Here is a 16615-nt window from a genome sequence, read left to right as displayed (position 1 = left end):
GTAAATCCCTGTGGAGCTACATGCAAATGAGATTCTTCTTCCTGAATTAGTTTTTGGCAGCTCCCTTGTTCGGGGGTGGGATGAGGTGAAAAAAGTTGGCAAAGAAAGGCAAACTGACATTCATCTTTTTTACGTAGTAGAATCTATAGCAAGGACGTTTCTTACTGCGCTGATTTGACCGGAAATGGTTCTGACTCTTGGTGCCCCCGGGGTTAGGGTCCAGCTCCAGGGGACTTGAGCTCCCCGGGAGCTGCTTTGTGCTCCGGGGCCGTCCTCCTGAGTCCTGTTCCCGAAGGTACAGAAATAGGGTTTCACTGTGGAGAAGGGTCCCTCAGAGCTGGGCAGGGAGTGCCCCTTCACCAGGAACCCAGAGTATCCTGGAAGCCTTCACTTCAGGAAGCCCACAGGGACAGGAATACAACACAGTCACCACCGAGACTTAAAGGACATTTATTATTTTTTTTGAAAGGGTGGAGGGGGACTTTACAAGGGTCGGAAGCCGCTAACCAGAAAGGAAGATAAATAAAATACAAAGCCAGTACGTTGTGGCAAAATTCCAGAAAACACACTGAAAAAATCTTTACAGTTTAAAACTGCTTCACTTTATACATAATTACAAATTAATATACAGCATCTGGGTTTTAACCCCTTTTTATCTAATAGGATTCAGCACAGAAACGTTCATTTAGCATTTGAGAACAACAAACGAGAGCAGAGGTATAAGGTGCATGGTAGTCACCCTCCTGCATGTCATGGTGTCCCCTGCGCGCCTGGCGGGGCGACACGCCAGAAACCTCAGGCTAAACCGTGACCGTGGGCCAGCCGACCGGGCGGGCCCCTGTCAGTGCTCTGGAGCTGCCCATCCTGGCAGGTGGTCACAAAAGGCAGATGCGTTCAAGGGGGTGACGACTGGGGTGAGCAGAGACTGGGCTCAGCCTGGGCGTCTGGAGCAGGCTGTCACCGTCTGTGGCAGGAGAGACGTTAGCCAGCTGGGTCTGCCTGTCTTTAAACCTTAGCAAGATGGAGAACTCACTCAAGGCCTGTCGAGCTTTTGACAAATTAAATTCGATTGGTACATGGAAAGAAGCCTTTGTTTTTTTCCCTCTTGTGGCAGCACTAAAAGACTTTTCACTTTAAAACCTGGCCAGCAGGCAGTAGATCCCAAAGCTCCGGTTAACTAGGAATGTTACGCTACATGGAAAGAAAATGACGAACCAAACCAAAACAATCTCTTTGCCCCTTTCCTTGTCTCCGAGGGTCAATCGGAGCAACAGCACCAGGTGGGGCCGTGACCCCAGGACCACAGGTGTGTGTGTGCCACACTGCCCCGCTGCAGGAAAGCAAGGCACACATTCCTCAACCACTGCCACCGTGGAATTGGCAGGGTTCTTTCTGGGCTTCCACATTCCAAGTGTGTCCACACCCCTTGGCAGTGTCTGGGGTCCCCTCCAAGCCACCCACTTCATGGCTGCTGAAGCCCACTCACCAGGACCGTCTCTCTCAACGCGCCCCGACCCCAGTCCCTGGGCTTAGCTGTCCTCTGGGCACAACTGGCCCCCCATCAACGCTGTATCAACAACTGCAGCTCCAAGGCCGATACCAAATCCTTGGGGAGAAAGAACTGGCTGTGGAAAAAGAACCTTTGTGACCAATGGATGAAATAGAAAGTACTTCTGTGAACGGGACCTTCGGGATGGAGTTCTGGCCCCTAAGGTTATGGTGCTACCTTTTATTTAAGGTGGGGCCTATTTATAAACCGTACACACAATACCCACTTTCCAAATAAAGGTACGACAAACCCCAAGGATCTTAAAAATGTGTGCTCACTACTGCTAATACTAGGGGCTTGGGAAGATAACAAATAAGGGAGAATATCAGCAAAGTAACAACTTTTAGTGGTATTACCCTGAGACATGAGAGGAAAAAAGGTAAGATTCGTACCTTTCCAAAAAAAAAGTCTTGATAAGGATTTCTTCCCCATAGACAGCTCTCATGGGGGGTAGAGGATGGAATGTTGGCAAAGGTTGAATTATGGCAATCTGCATGTTTTTAACCCTCTCCATTTTCAAAGAAAACAGTTAGCATAGTTGATTGTCTCGAAAGTGAAGCTGACTGTAGAGAGCGTTTAAAGTGCACATGCCACCCGACTGGGATGACGACCATTGAGATGATGTAAGTTTTGAGAGAAGATGCAGCCTCCTTCCAGGCAACTCACGAGATTCTGGAACTCTGGATGGTGTTTCCATCTGTCCCCCAAAACCTAAACACAAGGAAGGCCAGGCATCTGATTTCCGGAGCTGGAGAAGCACGGCCCCTAGCGTGGGGACACTGTGGAGAACTGAGTCTGAGCCGTCGCGGGAGACAGCCCCTTCTCACATGAAAGACACCTCAGTAACCAGGTCAGGCCTCAAGGTCAGAGGAGACCTCAAGGCCATCAGCAAAAGCAGGAGCAGCAACAATCCCAGGTGGTTCCCCAAGCGCAACAACAAAATCCCCGAGTTCCTTATCAAAGGGGGAGAGAGAGAGGATGAAGGCACGGAAAAGCATGGGTCCGGGTAAGTGGTTCTCTCTCTGCACCGCACACTGTTCTGGGGGAGATACCTTCTGATTCTGATTCTAAACTTGTCCAACCACAAGCTGACCAAAGTATTTTAAGTTAGTGGGGTGCAGGTGAAGGGGAAATCATCATTGTAAAAAAACTACCACCGAATAACCAAGGCAACCGAAACTTCACAGCTAGTTGGGAGTAAAAGACCCTTTAAAGCTGAAAGCCAGCTGTGCAGCTACATATACAGAAACTCAGCGTCCAGGGTGTTCTTTGTGAAGACCCTGCGTTAGGGCAAATGCCGTCAGCACTGAGCCCTGGTTTCAAGCCCGGAGACAGGGAGGCCCGGCCTACACGGACAGAGGAAGGAGGACGCAGGTCCTCACTCACCAGCCCCACCCCTTTACAGCAGAGCTTCTCTCTGTGGGACGGGGACCCACTGAGGTGAACCTGAGCCAGCGACACGGACAGACGGCTGGGCTCCCTGTGGATTTGAGAAAGGCACGACAGGCTGGCCGTACTCAAGCTGAGCTGTACGGACTGGTGGCAGGAGGCAACCTAACCTTTTGCTGTTTAGGGTCTTTGTGGGCGGGGGAGGGGGGTACATCAAGGTTCAATAGAAAATCAGCTGCTTCTGCTCAAAGTGTGTTTCTGAAGGGTAAGAAATCTCCATGACAAAACTAGGCAAATGTAGCCCATGGGTGGCAAGTTTCTTAACTCTCAAGCAAGGAAGAAGACATCCCTTGATCAAAGTATGAGGTGAGGGTGGGAGGAGGGAAGGAAATGGACCCCTCCCCCAACGCTTAATTTTCCTTTGGGCCTTCGAGGCACTTTGACAGACATGGGGGAGTAAGGAAGCAGCACCCGCTGCTTGACTGGACAGTTGAAACCGTTGGGCTGGTGTGTTCACCCTTAAAACACACACACACACACACACACATACACACATGCACACAACACACAAATAAATAAAACAAATCTAAGCTAAAAATTTTAAACCAGACCTCTTTCAAATAAACTGAAAGATAAATATCTCCATCTGCAAGGCCAGCTTGCAATTCATCAACAAGCACCAAGTTACAGATTTTTTTGTTTGTTTTTAAAAAGTATGTTCAAAGACCCATGCTCCTGAGGGGCAAAAGGCAGGAATCAAAGACCACATTTAAAGCACAGAATTTTCCAGGGTCTCCCCTCCTGGGGGGTTAACAAGTCTGGCAGGTGCAGGGGCCTCAGGGAGAAACATCCTGCACCTCCCGGCTGGTGACAAGCCTCAAGGAATACAGATCAAAACACAGTGGGACAAGAAAAAGAGAGAGAAGGAAAAGAACAAACAGGCAGCATCTGTGGGTTCCTCAAGGGGTAGAGTACAAAAACCAACAGGCCTTTCGTTTTTAAAACTTTTTAAAGAAATCAAATTTTGCCAGGCCTCCTGATAGGAGAACTTTCCAAGCCATACCTTCTGGCCAGCTCTTCTCTCGGTCTGTACTGGTGGGAACCGCTTCATATGGGCCTAACACACCCACCTGAACCTGCTTTTCGGCCAGCTGTCTACTACAGGGTGGGCACGCCCTGGCAGCAGGAGAAGCAGGCGGTCCCTGTGCGGGTGGAGCGCGGATGGGGCCACCCTCTCCCACGGCGACTGCCAGGCAGGAGCAGCTTCCCTGGGGAGGCACCTCGAGGTCTCAGGAACACTGCCAGGAGGCCGTGGCCACTGCTGAATGGCCAGTGACAACCAAAAAGTGTCACGCCACAGGGGTGATGGTGAGGAGGCCTCTCTACTTCGTCTGTGCCCAGAACATGTGGGCAAACATCTTGGAAAGCCAATATATGATTTCTTTTAGACTTGGTAAAATTAGATATTTTTTCTTTTTAAAGTGACTGAAACACCAAAATCAAGGTGTTTCAAGATCGTCTGCTTTTTAAAGACATCAAGCCTTCTCTCACTGGTTCTCACAAATGTTTGTCGTCCCTTCTGAAGTGAAATGAGAAGTACACGCGAAAAGGGGTGAGGCGTGCATGGGGTGAGTTTACAGGGAGACAGCCTGGGAGGGCTAGTGGGTGAGGCTCTGAGTGCGCGCTCCCTGAGCGGTGGCAGGCAGCACCCCTAGTGCGGGGCTTGAGCCAAGCCCAGCAGGCATCTGGTATAGACCGTGCACAGTTCTGGCGCACTCCACGTGTATGTGCAGACGGGCTACTGTACGTGTTCAGATGAAGTCCAAACTATCTGCTGTTTGATTTTTGGTTCTGTTCCCTAAAATAAAAGGCAGTAAGAGTTTCAGACCGCATTTGGAAACACTCTTTCAGCCTCTAGGAATTCCTGACATGTCCAAAACCATCACCTGGACTTCTGGGGCCACTACTCTCGGTGTAACATCCACCATCCAGCAGGGCTGGCCCCAACCCGAGAGGCATTGGGCTGCCAATCCTGGGCCTCCTTCCCCACCCTGACCCCCAAGACCATTTGCTCTTCTGGTCCAGGACCTGGGCAGTGCAGGAGGGCTGGGCGCCGCAGGGCACGGGTGTCAGTGTAGGAGAGTGCGCGCACAGGACAGCAGGGGGTGGGGCTGTAACCGCGGCGGGACAGGAGCGGCTGCCTCGGAGAGGAACGGGGTCAGCAGAAGATCTCCTCCCCCTCTGCAGGTACTTCGGATGCAGGGCCATCTGGAAAAAAGGAAACCAAGGCGGAAAAAGAAATTCAGAACTGCTCTTTTCACGGGTAAATTCTGTTCTTTCCTCCCCAAACACAAGTCTTCTGGGATGCAAACAGATGCCGGGCTGGTGGGCAATGACATCTGCCAGCCGGGCCTCCAGGTGACGTAGTGCACGAGGTCGTCAGTGATGTCCTCCGTGTCTACAGCTCCTTAAACTTTACAGAAACACTAGGCTTGCTGTTTATAAACAGGCCCGCAAGTAGGGATTTCTCTCCAACCTCCCACACAGAAGGCGGAGAGCAATCCTAACGAGAAGGACTCAGACCTCGTGCAGTGTGACTTGAGAGCACGCCCTGGGCGGCAGGCAGGTCAGTTAATCCCGAGCTCCAGCTTCCCCGTGTGTCTGGGGGTCAGCAACACTTCTCTCACAGTCACCTGCAGGATTAAAGCAGCCCTCAGAAAATGCTCACCAAGCCCCTGTTATTAATATTACTGGACCAGGCCTAGAAAGGCAGGGAGGACTGTAGCTGCTTCACTGAGGTGAGTTTCAGCTCCTCAGCTGGACAGTAAGTGTGAGAACTGGGCCCGCACTCTCTACTTCGTGCACGTGCCACACAGAGTGGGTTGTTAAATGTTCTCTGAATCTGTGTTCTTAGTGTAAGTTCCAACAGTCCTTTGCGGGCAGAGCAAGTGGGTTTGGTGAGATGTATGTGGCTCAGCTTTTACACACCGGAATGGCAGCCACCTCTTTTTAACCACTCCCACGCCGCCAAAGCCACCCACTCTTCAGGATCCAGGGACTACGCGGCCAGAGGGAGACCTGGTGTGTGTAACTCACCACCGGGCTGCGAGCGGCTTCCTTTGTTCTTCTTCTTTTTCTCCTTCTTTTCCTTTGGCTTAGCTAACCCAAACAGGCGGGTGGACGTGGACACTGGGGTCTGGCTCTGACCCTCTGGTACTCTGTTTGTCTGGCTGGTGGAACCCAGTATGTGAAAAGGCCCCTTTTCTTTGTGTGTCCGAGAGATGCTGTTCCTTTTTGGGGACACTGAGAGTTCTGAGTCCAATGACCCTGATTTGGCTATGGAAGGTGCCGGTGGCAAGAGGGTCTCCTCAGGATTCGGAAGGAAGGATGGGATCCTCATCAGCCTGGTGTGTTGATGTGAAACCTGCACATGGTCAAGAGAAGGGGTCTGACTTGGAGGCCGGCAGCATCCCCAGTGCCTACTCGGTGAACACTACCTGAGGTCACCGGCTGTGTCAGTGGGTCAGCCCCGTGTGCACCCACTGCCTTGGACTCCAGGGAAATGGTAAAAAGATTCTGCTCTTCTCAGTTCCATTTCCTCCCTCCCTCAGGTAGTATCTATGAAAGTGCTAAAAATATCATCTGATACCATTACTATTTTTATTAACAGCAACATAAAGAATTAACAGTAGCTTGGAAGAGGCAGCTTAGAACTCCCATTCCCTGAAGAAGCAGGAAGAGCTGCTTATCCAACGACTGATTTACACGGGGGTGTAGATAATTATTTCAGGGCTAAGAGATTATAGAGGTCTGTTCAGGTTAAAGGGCAGGTGGAGACGTGCTTATACCAAGATCCTAGCCAAAGGTTAAACCAAAGATGAAGAGAGATAATCAGTCTAATCTGTGCTCCCGCTGGGCCTTGCAGCCTTCCCTGTGGAAGCCATCCTTGTGTCACGTAAAGCACACAGAGCCACTGGCTACTCCCCCACAGATGTGAAAAACTCTGCAGGAAGCTAAACTGCTCCCTCTGGAAGATGTCAGTTTCCTTTTCTTTCATGATCCAAGGTCAATCGATCAAACAAATGGCAACCTGAGCATCAGCAGACAGGAGGATCTGTGCGCTCCCAAGCTTCCCACCTGCCACAGGGGCCCGTTCCAGAATAACCGTAAAACACCACTGAAATAAACTCGGGGGTCAGCGTGCTTCCCACATACGTAATTCCTTCCCATATTAGTAGCAGCTGCAGGAGAAGAACGGTTTCATCCACAGTAGCGAGACAAATCAGGAATTAAGCAGAGCCCAGATGTCTGAGCATCCCTGAGCAGGAATATCCTCTCTCCGTAAGAGGGGCTGCCTTCCACCATTTGCTGGGATGGGCTCCTCCCTGTAGTTGATGCCCACTGACCCCACCATGTGGGTTCTTTCAGGAACTCAGGCGTTACTGCTCTCTGTGAGCCCAGGCACTGTACTCTGGGGGGACCTGTGTCCTCGGTGTGTTGTCCCCATCCAGCTACAAGTTCCTTTAGCTGGGGACCATTCTGATTTCTTATGTGGCAGAGGGGTTGCTCCCAAAATCCTGGACGGCTGACTTCCATCATCAGAGATGCTGAGGCTACTCCAGCCTAAGCCACTGAGGGCTGAAGGAAGTGCCAGGCATCCATTAACTCCCCTGGCCAAACCCCAACCCATCATGCTGAGAGATGCGAGAAAAAGGCTCACTTCCTCACCTGCCCCCTGGTGGTGCATAAAGAGATCTGTAGAAGCAGCCTTTATATTATCTGCCTACTTTCCTCCGCTGCTCAGAGGGTTCTTGGCTTTGTGGGTCGTGACCCGGCCCTACAGTACCGGCCCGACAGCGACCCGGCCCCCCCAGCGCCCCGTACCTGGCCGACGTCACAGTCGGCGGGCCTCTGGCTGAGCCGGTCGGCCTCCCGCTTCAGCTGCTCCTGCTCGCGCTCGAGCTGCCTCTGGGCGGCGCGCAGGCGCTCCAGGTCGCTCTGGTAGGCGACCTTCCTGTGCTGCAGCTCGTCGTGCTCGCGCTCCAGGTCCTGGCGGCCGCGCCGCAGCTCGTCCTCGCGCTGCGCCAGCCGCGCCTCGCGCTCCTGCAGCGCCCTCTCGCGGGCCTCCCACTCGCGCTCGCGCCGCCGCTTCTCCTCCAGGTGCTGCGCCTGCTGCCGCTGCAGGTTGGCCAGGTCCTGGCGCTGCTTCTCCAGGCTGCGCTGCTTCTCCTGCTCGATGAGGGAGCTGGGCCGCGACGCCGTCCGCGTGAGCGCCCGCTCGGTCAGCAGCAGCTTCTGGTCCTCGATGTAGCTGTCCTGCTGCAGCACCACCCCCTGCGGGGGAGACGCAAGAGGGGGAACGATGCGCCTCCGCCCGGAGGACGAGGACGCCACCCCAGACTACGGCCCTCCCCTGGTTTCTAAGCTGCTCTGGGAAAATGCTCCAGCGTAACCCTGGGCAGCAACCAAGTCGCAATGTCCATGGTGCGGGGACTCGGATTTTGCAGTCAGTGGCTTTGTCTGGTGTGGGGAGTGTGTGTTCTGGAGGTGGGAGGAGGTATGAACTGGACTGGTTAGAAATTGAGGATATTCCCAGAAAGCTGTGTGGGGTGGGTCACCCTATCCAAATACCACACAGAGACATGGAATATGGAAACTTACAATCCTACCAAAGGCCTTCCAGACTGAAACCACCTCCTCTGTGCATGTCAGCACCCCATGTGCTCTGGGGCATGGCTGTCAAGGGTACCTGCAGTCCACCACGTGCTCGTCAAGTCTAATCTTAGCAGGTCGATGATACTCTAACCACTGCATTCTGGAACCTTTCTCATCATGAGAGCCAGTCTTCTCTAGTCTGAGGGCCCCATTTACCCATAAGAAACCTGTAAACCTCAAAGATCCAGGCCAACAACACCCTGGTCACTGATTCTCTCGAAACAAGGAAGTGAAGGGATAAAGGAGAAGGGCACACACCTGCAAAGTGCTGAGGAGCTCGTGGAGATGGACGACGCTCTGCACGACCTGCTGCAAAAGGAATCAAAGGACCATCACCTCAGACTCTGAGGCTCAGACCCCAGCACACTGCGTGTCATCTGACAAGAACCCACCCTACCACACAGCAAGGGGCTTGCATTTGAACCAAGTACTTTCAGACTGAAAGCACCACAGAGAATAAGCCGGTACAAGTAGCCAAGAAAAACAAGATCAAACGAAGTAACTGTGTATGTAGGAGGGAAGTCAGCACACAGTGAAAGGTATTACAAAGCTCCAATTATTTAAAATGACTGGCACAAAAATGGCACACACACCAATGTAACAAAACAGAAAGCCCAGAAGCAAACCGCAGCATTAGTATACGATACAAAGAGCATTTCTAGTCAATGGAGAAGGAAAGAATATTCAGTGAACTGTTCTGAAAAAACTGGCTAAATCTTTGGAAGAAATTAAGTTGGGATCCACAGAAAAAACATTCAAATGGATTGAAATGTTAAGTGTAGAAAAGAACTGTAAAAGAGCTGTAAGAAAATGTGAGAATGTTTTCTGATCTTGAAACAGGGAAGGCTTTTCAGAGACAGAAACAATGGAAGAAACCACACACACACACACACACACACAATTTCAACTTTTACTATGTAAAAATGTATAATAAAAAGGCAAAGGAAACAGTGAACAGAACAAAGCAAAAAAAAAAACACTTTAATTTAAAAAAGGATCTCGTAGATCAATAAAATAATGAACATTCTAGTAGAAAAACAGGCACAGAACATAAACCAGCAATTTACAAAAGAAGAAATACAAATGGCCAATTATATAACATATTAAAGAGGATTCAACCTTATTTGAAATCAGAAAAATGCAAAAATAAAGAAATAACCACTTGAACTTATCAACAAAATGTCAATTAAAAAATAATTCCCAGTGTTGGTGAAAGTATGATGAGAATGGATACTCTTGTACTGACAGGGATAAACGCTGTATAACCTTTCTAGAGAGCGGATGACATGCTGAGGAAATAATCAGAGCCGTGCAAAAAAAAGTATGAGGATGCTCTTGGCTGCATCATTTAAAAAGCAAAAAAGTAGAGAAGTAGAGAAAGAACCACTGGAAAGATTAAATAAATTATGGCACATAACATAATCATATGCAGCTGTTAATTAGCATGTTTTGTATGAATATGCCCTGGGGAAATGCTTCTGGTGTGTTAAGAGGAAAAAAAGGAGGATATGAAGCTCCAGGGAGTAGTGAAACAAATTGCATAAAACTATGTTTATGCAATTCACAATCACACATAAAATACACGTCCTGTATAAGAAAAGGCTGGAAATATGAACACCAAACATTTAATAGTAGCTATTTCTCAGTGGTACTATGTTTACTTATTTTTTTCCTCTTTTACATTATTGGATGTTTTCCAAATCTTCTACCACAAACATGTATTCCTTTTATAATATTTAAAACACAAAAACTTAATTATCAGGCTTAGCTCTTCTGAGAATACTATTTACCCCTCATTTAAGTTTATTCTTAATTAACAGAGAGAGGGAGAAGTCACAGCAGACCAGCTGACTCTGGCTGAGCATCCGCAGTGTATAATCCATGCTGGAATGCCTGAAAACCACTGGTCTTGTACTGTCTCTTATCTGACTCTTCTCACTAAATACGAGGGGAAAGTTGCCAGGTGAAAAAATCAACCAAGGGCTACTTTTTAAGCAGCACCAGAGCACAACAGCCTGTGTGGGAGCAGGTTTACTTCATTCAAGGATGGACACCCTGAAGGGGGTTACGATGTCAGCGTGTAGACTAACATGCCAACAAACAGAAGACAACACCCTTTTGTGTTTTAGGGAAAAAAGGAAAGATTTCCTTAATCTGAAATTTCAAAAGAAAGCTCCTCAGGGACTTAAGGTATTCTATTAAAAGCAGGAAGAAACACAGAGAACACCCTGAGAGGTACACCCTAGCACCCCACTGTCCTGGGTCCAATTCCAGCCTGCTGACACAGTCACACGCTTGGAGTCAACTAGGTTTGGAGACGGTAGTAACCCTGGGGAGGATTTCCTAAGAGGGACCCAAGGAGACGGGGAAACAGTGAAAGACGTGGGTTATCCTGCAGGGTCAGCAGAACTCAGCGGAAGGCAGGTGGAAAGACTTGCATGGGGACCTGATCTCTAGCTAGGAGACGACAAGGCTACTTTTAGAGTGACACACACAGAGCGAAAAGCAGTGCTCGAAGAAGAAAACTCAAGCTGAGTTGCAGGATAAGACATTATTATGCAAAATTACCCACAAGTTAATTTGCCACGTTCCAGACTGTGGCTTTTGGTGCCAGGCTTGTGTTACAGCAAAGGTGGCTACAAATTCTACTCAGTGTGCGTGGATGGAAAGAAATCACCATGGGATCTTCATGGCCCAAGTTTAGAGAAAGCAAGGGGCTTCTCAAGGACAGAGAAGCAGAGGCACTATTCTGGCAAAAGGGCAAGACGAGGCCCTGGGGCCAGGGAAAAGAAACACAACCGCACAGATCAGCCCGGAGCCAAGCTTGTTCATCACGGCAAAACAGAAATGAGTATTCCTAACCTAGCAATTATAACAAAATCATATTCTTTTAAATAGCTCATAATGTTCTCACCTCACTGTTTCTTTTAAGCATAAATACCAGGTTAGCATTTCCACCCTATAAAACAAACAAAAAAAGTGCATTTAAAAACAACGAAGACTCTGAGGCAAAAATGATATTCAGCGTGTGTCTGAGTTATGCTGTGACTTCCTGTTTTCGTTCTTTTCTACAGTAGCTTCTCACTGCAGGGCAGTGAAGATCTGAGGCCGAACTGTTACTGAAGCCTTGCAAAGAGTTCAGGTGGGTGTGTGCATATAAACGAGCCTCTTAATGAAACTGGTCCAGCCACAGCCGCAGCAGAGCTGTGCACGTAGACGCGGTGTCTGGAGACAGGCCCAACGGCCAGGAACGTGGGGCTCTGAATTGTACTGTTTGCTTAAAAACGTGCTTTCCTCTTAAGATAAAACAGGAAATAAAAACGGCAAATTGGGCATCCAAAACAAAATCAAAGTAGGCTAATTTCAAAGACTCTGAATTTAGAGGAAGTGCCAGGGAGGACTTAGGGAGTGTATTTTAGAAAGAAATACCTTTTTCAGACCACTATCCGATTCTGTCCTCCTAAGATCTTGACCATCATCTCCCTCTTCCTTCTCACCTCCTAAACAAACAAACAAGGTTTTTTTTTTTTTTTGCAGTTGTAAAGCAGATTAGCCTAGGAAACACTATATACATAGCTTAGGGACAGAATATTTCTGAATCCTATTAATGCCAATGGCAGCTAAGTGATTGATTATTAATAATTTTACTGATGCAGAAGAACTAGAAGCAGAAAGGAAAAACAAGTGTTATTACCCCCCTTTGGCTATAGCTTAGCTGAGATCTCAGGAAAACCTCTTATATTACTCAAAATGAACATGACATTCATAGAGGTTCCTGAGTGTTTTAGCAGCTAGATACTCATTAGGATCTGACTAAAACATTTACTGACTGATTGGGACAGAGGAGATAGAGCTACCAGAGTACAGATCACTTTTAGTTGTGATAGTTAAGGATTGCCCATAAGAACGCATGAGTTCAGAACCACTGACCTTTTGAAGCATTCATCTGATGGCTGTCAAATCCTCCAAAGGTCTCTGCTCTCCGGGGCAAGGAAACGGGGCCTACCATGCCTTCTTGTTCAACAGGGCTGCTGACAGCCTGCCCAAGTGTGCCTCCCAGGCTACCACTCACCAAACCCTGAAGGATCTCCACTGCAAGAAAGGAAACATGCAAAACTGACATCTCCTCTTTCAATGGGAAAAAGAAAATCTCATGGTAATACACTATATGTACAGGGAAGATGAACAGAAAATTCCAAAGTGACTACGTGACTTCCTTTGCTCAGAGAAAGCTCTCAGCTCAGGATACATGCGTTAGTTGGAGTCTACTGGAAATGCAGAGATTAACTCTTCAGCCTTATTCACATGAGACCTAGGAGATTTAAAAGGGTACAGGGAAGGCAGAGTAATTTACTGGAAGGAGCACGGCTCTTGGAGTCAGATCCAAAGCAGCCAAAAGGAATTCCCTAGGAAGTAAGGTGAGCCAATTTGAGAACTGCAGTTCAAACTGGCAGGCTTTCTGCCCCTCCCATAGGGAGGTCAAGGGGCTAGAGCAGTCTAAGCATCTGAATTCTCAAATCCAACCAGCTAGGGTTCTCTTCCAGAGCAGCAGTGTCCCACAGAAAGGAGAAAGTGCTGAAAGTGGAATGAAAATTGAGCAGGAGAGAAGCAACAGAGATAAAGGAAAAAGAAGGTCCAGATGGAATAAGGGAGGAAACAGAGGCAGGGAATCTCCTAAGACAAGCCATTGTTATTTTCTAAAAACACTACATGAAAACAATACAAGAGTCCGATGAAGTGAAACAAGCTATCTGAGCCTAAAAATTTAGGAAATGTATTTCACGCAAAAATGAGCAACAGAAAAACATCAAAGTCAAATCCCACACAAAGTTAAGAAAAGGCAGAGAGAGAGAAAGAACAAGGGGCATAACTTCCCTACATATAATAAAAGCACATCAGAGGGACATGTCCATAAAATAAGTGAGCTAATAAAATAAAGAAAATGACACAAGACATGAAAGAACCTAAGTCAGAATCAGAAAACACAGAAAGGAGGTGGCAAAACTCAAGTGGAAATGAAAGGAAAAAAGGTATCCCTTTAAGATATGAAAACTGAACTAGAATATGAGAGCAAATAAACCCAAAAGAAAATGACTTAAGATAATAGATGGTGAAAGGATATTTAAACATTAAAAAGATGAAGCTATAAAAAGTACTATGGGAAAGCAAGTAGTATCGAAGACAGGCAAAGATGATCCAACATATGGATAGCGGGAGTTCCTGAAGAAGAAAATCAAAGCAAGGGTGCAGGAAAAATACTAACAACTATAATATAAGAATACATCTCTGAAATCTGAAAAATCTCAAACTATGTATCAAAATAGAACACTGTGAACCCGAGAACATCATTCCAGAATAACCAACACCAAGGTATATTCTAGTAAAACTACTCCGATTTAGGGGAAAAAAATCCTTTGGGGCGTCTAGGCAAAGAGCATGCGACTTACATGGGGAAAATGAAATTACCATCAGACTCTGCCAGCAATGCTTTACGTCAGAAAAAAATAAATAACATATTCGAGAATTAAGATACTCGGAGGAAGAAAACGTGAACCAAGGATTTTATATCCAGCAGAACAGATTTTCAAGTATAAAGGGCACAAATTATTACCAATATGCAAGGACTCGGTATATTATCCTCGTGAACCTTTCCTGAGACATCTACTAAAGAATAAGCTTTAGACATCCAAAATGACTGGAGAGACACTGATAAAAACTGGTGGTGGTTCTTGCAGAATGAAGACTACAGGTCGGGTCTAAAAAGGGGAGAGTGCCGTATGCAGTGGTTGTAAGCTGACAGTACAGACAGAGTACAGCTGGTAAATAAAAAAGGGGGGAGGGAATGGGGATAGCATAAAAGAGTCATATTCAGTGACAGTAGTTTCAGTATTGTTATTCTGATGTGTATGTTAGGGTAAATATAGGATATTTTATTTCTACGATGTATCCTTGAGAATGAGGATTCACAATGTGGAAGAAAAGAGATACAGATGTAATATAGAAGAGATTAAGCCCTGTAGTCCACAATTTGAATTAAATATGTATCAGTGTGAATTCATTACCCCATCCCCTCACGCACACACACAAGTATATTTCCCCCAAAGCGGCCCACTGAAAAGGCCCAACCTAGTAACAATGAAAACCCCAGCAGCAATAACCACCCCTAGCGCCTAGACAGTGGTCTTGAAACATCATTTCCCACTAAAAGAAACCAGAGCGTCTCAGAAAGATGGCTAATTCCAGGTATGGGCAGAAAACAAGATGAGCCTGGAACATCTTAACATAGCAAATAGCAAAGCAGCTCTCAAAGACTGCTGGGGTCACGCCAAAAGGACTCAGAGGCCCCACAAAGAGGTGCCCCTTGGCAAAGAGAGGACCTTTTTAACTTTTAATAAGGATAAGAACTGCAATGACTTGAAGCACATCAGACATATTTAATCCATGAGTCTATAATAGTATATTAAAAGTACTGGTCACTTTCAGAGAATGACCATAAATCAATTCACTACTTTGAAAACTGGTAAATAATGGGGGGCGGGGGCGGAAATCAAGCATTTATCCTTTTATCTTGTTTTTCCTATATGTTACAAAATAAAGAAGACAACTAGACATGTTGTGTCCCCAGATGAAAGAGCACAACACTACGGTAACACAGCTTGCCAAAGGGATTATGTCTGAGCACCTGAGCCTCCGAGTCCAGCAGAGGATCTGAAGGAAATGGAGGGCAGAAGAACAGAACCCCTGTGTGAATAAAACCCAAAAAGAGAAACCCATAGGTCAAAGCTCAAGGATAAATTGTGTGGAAAAGAAAGGGATGGTGGGGTGGGGGGAGGGACTGTAAATAAAGAATCCTAAAAGGCATATCAAAAACCATGAATACAGCTGAACCACAGGGTCTATGGACAGGCACTTGGCCATAAAACCATAAAGAAACCTAAGTGATTACTATAAAAGTCACAATACACCTGTTCCTTTCAGGAGGGAGGGAGAGAGCTCTGATGGGGACAGGACATGTGGAAGGGCTTTTAGGGGTTTCTTGACCTGGGTAGTAGTTACAAGGATGCCCACCTGATAATAATTTACTAAAGCGAAATATATATTGCATTGTTTTCTCTATTTGTGATTTATTTTACAATGAAAAAGTACGAACTGGTAGATAATATTAGTGTGTAAACCACTGTGGGAGGAGACAAAGAGGGGGGCAATGCTGAATGTAAATTACCCTCATTTATTGCACTTTTCATTAAAGGCCCTCCTTTGAGAGCCTCTTCTGTGTTGGATCGGAAGAGGATTCTAGAGCTTTGAGTTGGGGAGCAATCCTCTGGCAAGGGAGTGCTGCACTCAGTCATGTCCCGGAAAATCATCTCCTTCTCTTCCAGTAAGAGTAGGATCTGCTGGTCCTTTTGTTGAAGTTGTTCTGCAGGTGCACAGAGAAGAGATCTGGTGACTTGACTGTTCACTATGATGAGATGACTAAGACATGAGCACCACCTTGTGGTAACACATGGAACCACAAGGAACACAGCTTCCCCACTTTCTTTTTCATCATGAAGGCAGTATCAAGCTTTTGACCTGTAATGTCTACCTGGAAAACTATCCCGGGTCTTTCTAGGCAAATACTAGAATTTCTGACATAACGAACTTGCACTCTGTTCCATTCTCCTGCCTCCTGTTTATTTCTCAACCCACACACTCTTCTCTGGCTTCTGCCCATCACTCTGCATCTGCTCTTTCCAAGGTTACCCTTCACTACTGAATCCAGTGAAGTCTTTCATTTCATCTTTTCCAGCATGGATGACTTCCCCCATTTAAAACTGTTTCCCGGACTTCCCTGGTGGCGCAGTGGTTAAGAATCCGCCTGCCAATGCAGGGGACACGGCTTCGAGCCCTGGTCCGGGAAGATCCCACATGCCGCGGAGCAACTAAGCCCGTGTGCCACAACTACTGAGCCTGCGCTCTACA

The 16615-nt window shown here is 47.3% G+C and overlaps 1 protein-coding gene across 14 annotated transcripts in view; it reads right to left on the bottom strand.

The window, feature by feature from the left end:
* Positions 1 to 434: 434 nt before the first annotated feature.
* The window catches only part of AKAP13 (A-kinase anchoring protein 13), a 342407-nt gene continuing 326226 nt past the window's right edge, over positions 435 to 16615 (bottom strand). For 7 of the 14 annotated variants that reach the window (XM_082449025.1, XM_082449031.1, XM_082449033.1 and 4 more), the window contains 8 exons: positions 15876 to 16070; positions 12584 to 12745; positions 12083 to 12153; positions 11568 to 11612; positions 8912 to 8962; positions 7823 to 8272; positions 6035 to 6362; positions 5241 to 5631 (listed from right to left, as the gene is read on the bottom strand). In XM_082449025.1, coding sequence (XP_082305151.1) covers positions 5570 to 5631; positions 6035 to 6362; positions 7823 to 8272; positions 8912 to 8962; positions 11568 to 11612; positions 12083 to 12153; positions 12584 to 12745; positions 15876 to 16070 — 1364 coding nt within the window. In that variant the 3' untranslated portion in view covers positions 5241 to 5569. Of the gene's footprint in view, positions 5207 to 5239; positions 5632 to 6034; positions 6363 to 7822; positions 8273 to 8911; positions 8963 to 11567; positions 11613 to 12082; positions 12154 to 12583; positions 12746 to 15875; positions 16071 to 16615 lie in introns of those variants that run through there. The other 7 variants (XM_082449034.1, XM_082449035.1, XM_082449027.1 and 4 more) reach the window with 3 other exon arrangements.

The sequence above is a fragment of the Balaenoptera physalus genome (genome assembly GCF_965194825.1).
Source record: "Balaenoptera physalus genome assembly, chromosome: 2".
Classification (NCBI taxonomy): domain Eukaryota; kingdom Metazoa; phylum Chordata; class Mammalia; order Artiodactyla; family Balaenopteridae; genus Balaenoptera; species Balaenoptera physalus.
The sequence above is the reverse complement of the archived record's forward strand: the minus strand, read 5'-3'. Positions and strand labels throughout refer to the sequence as shown.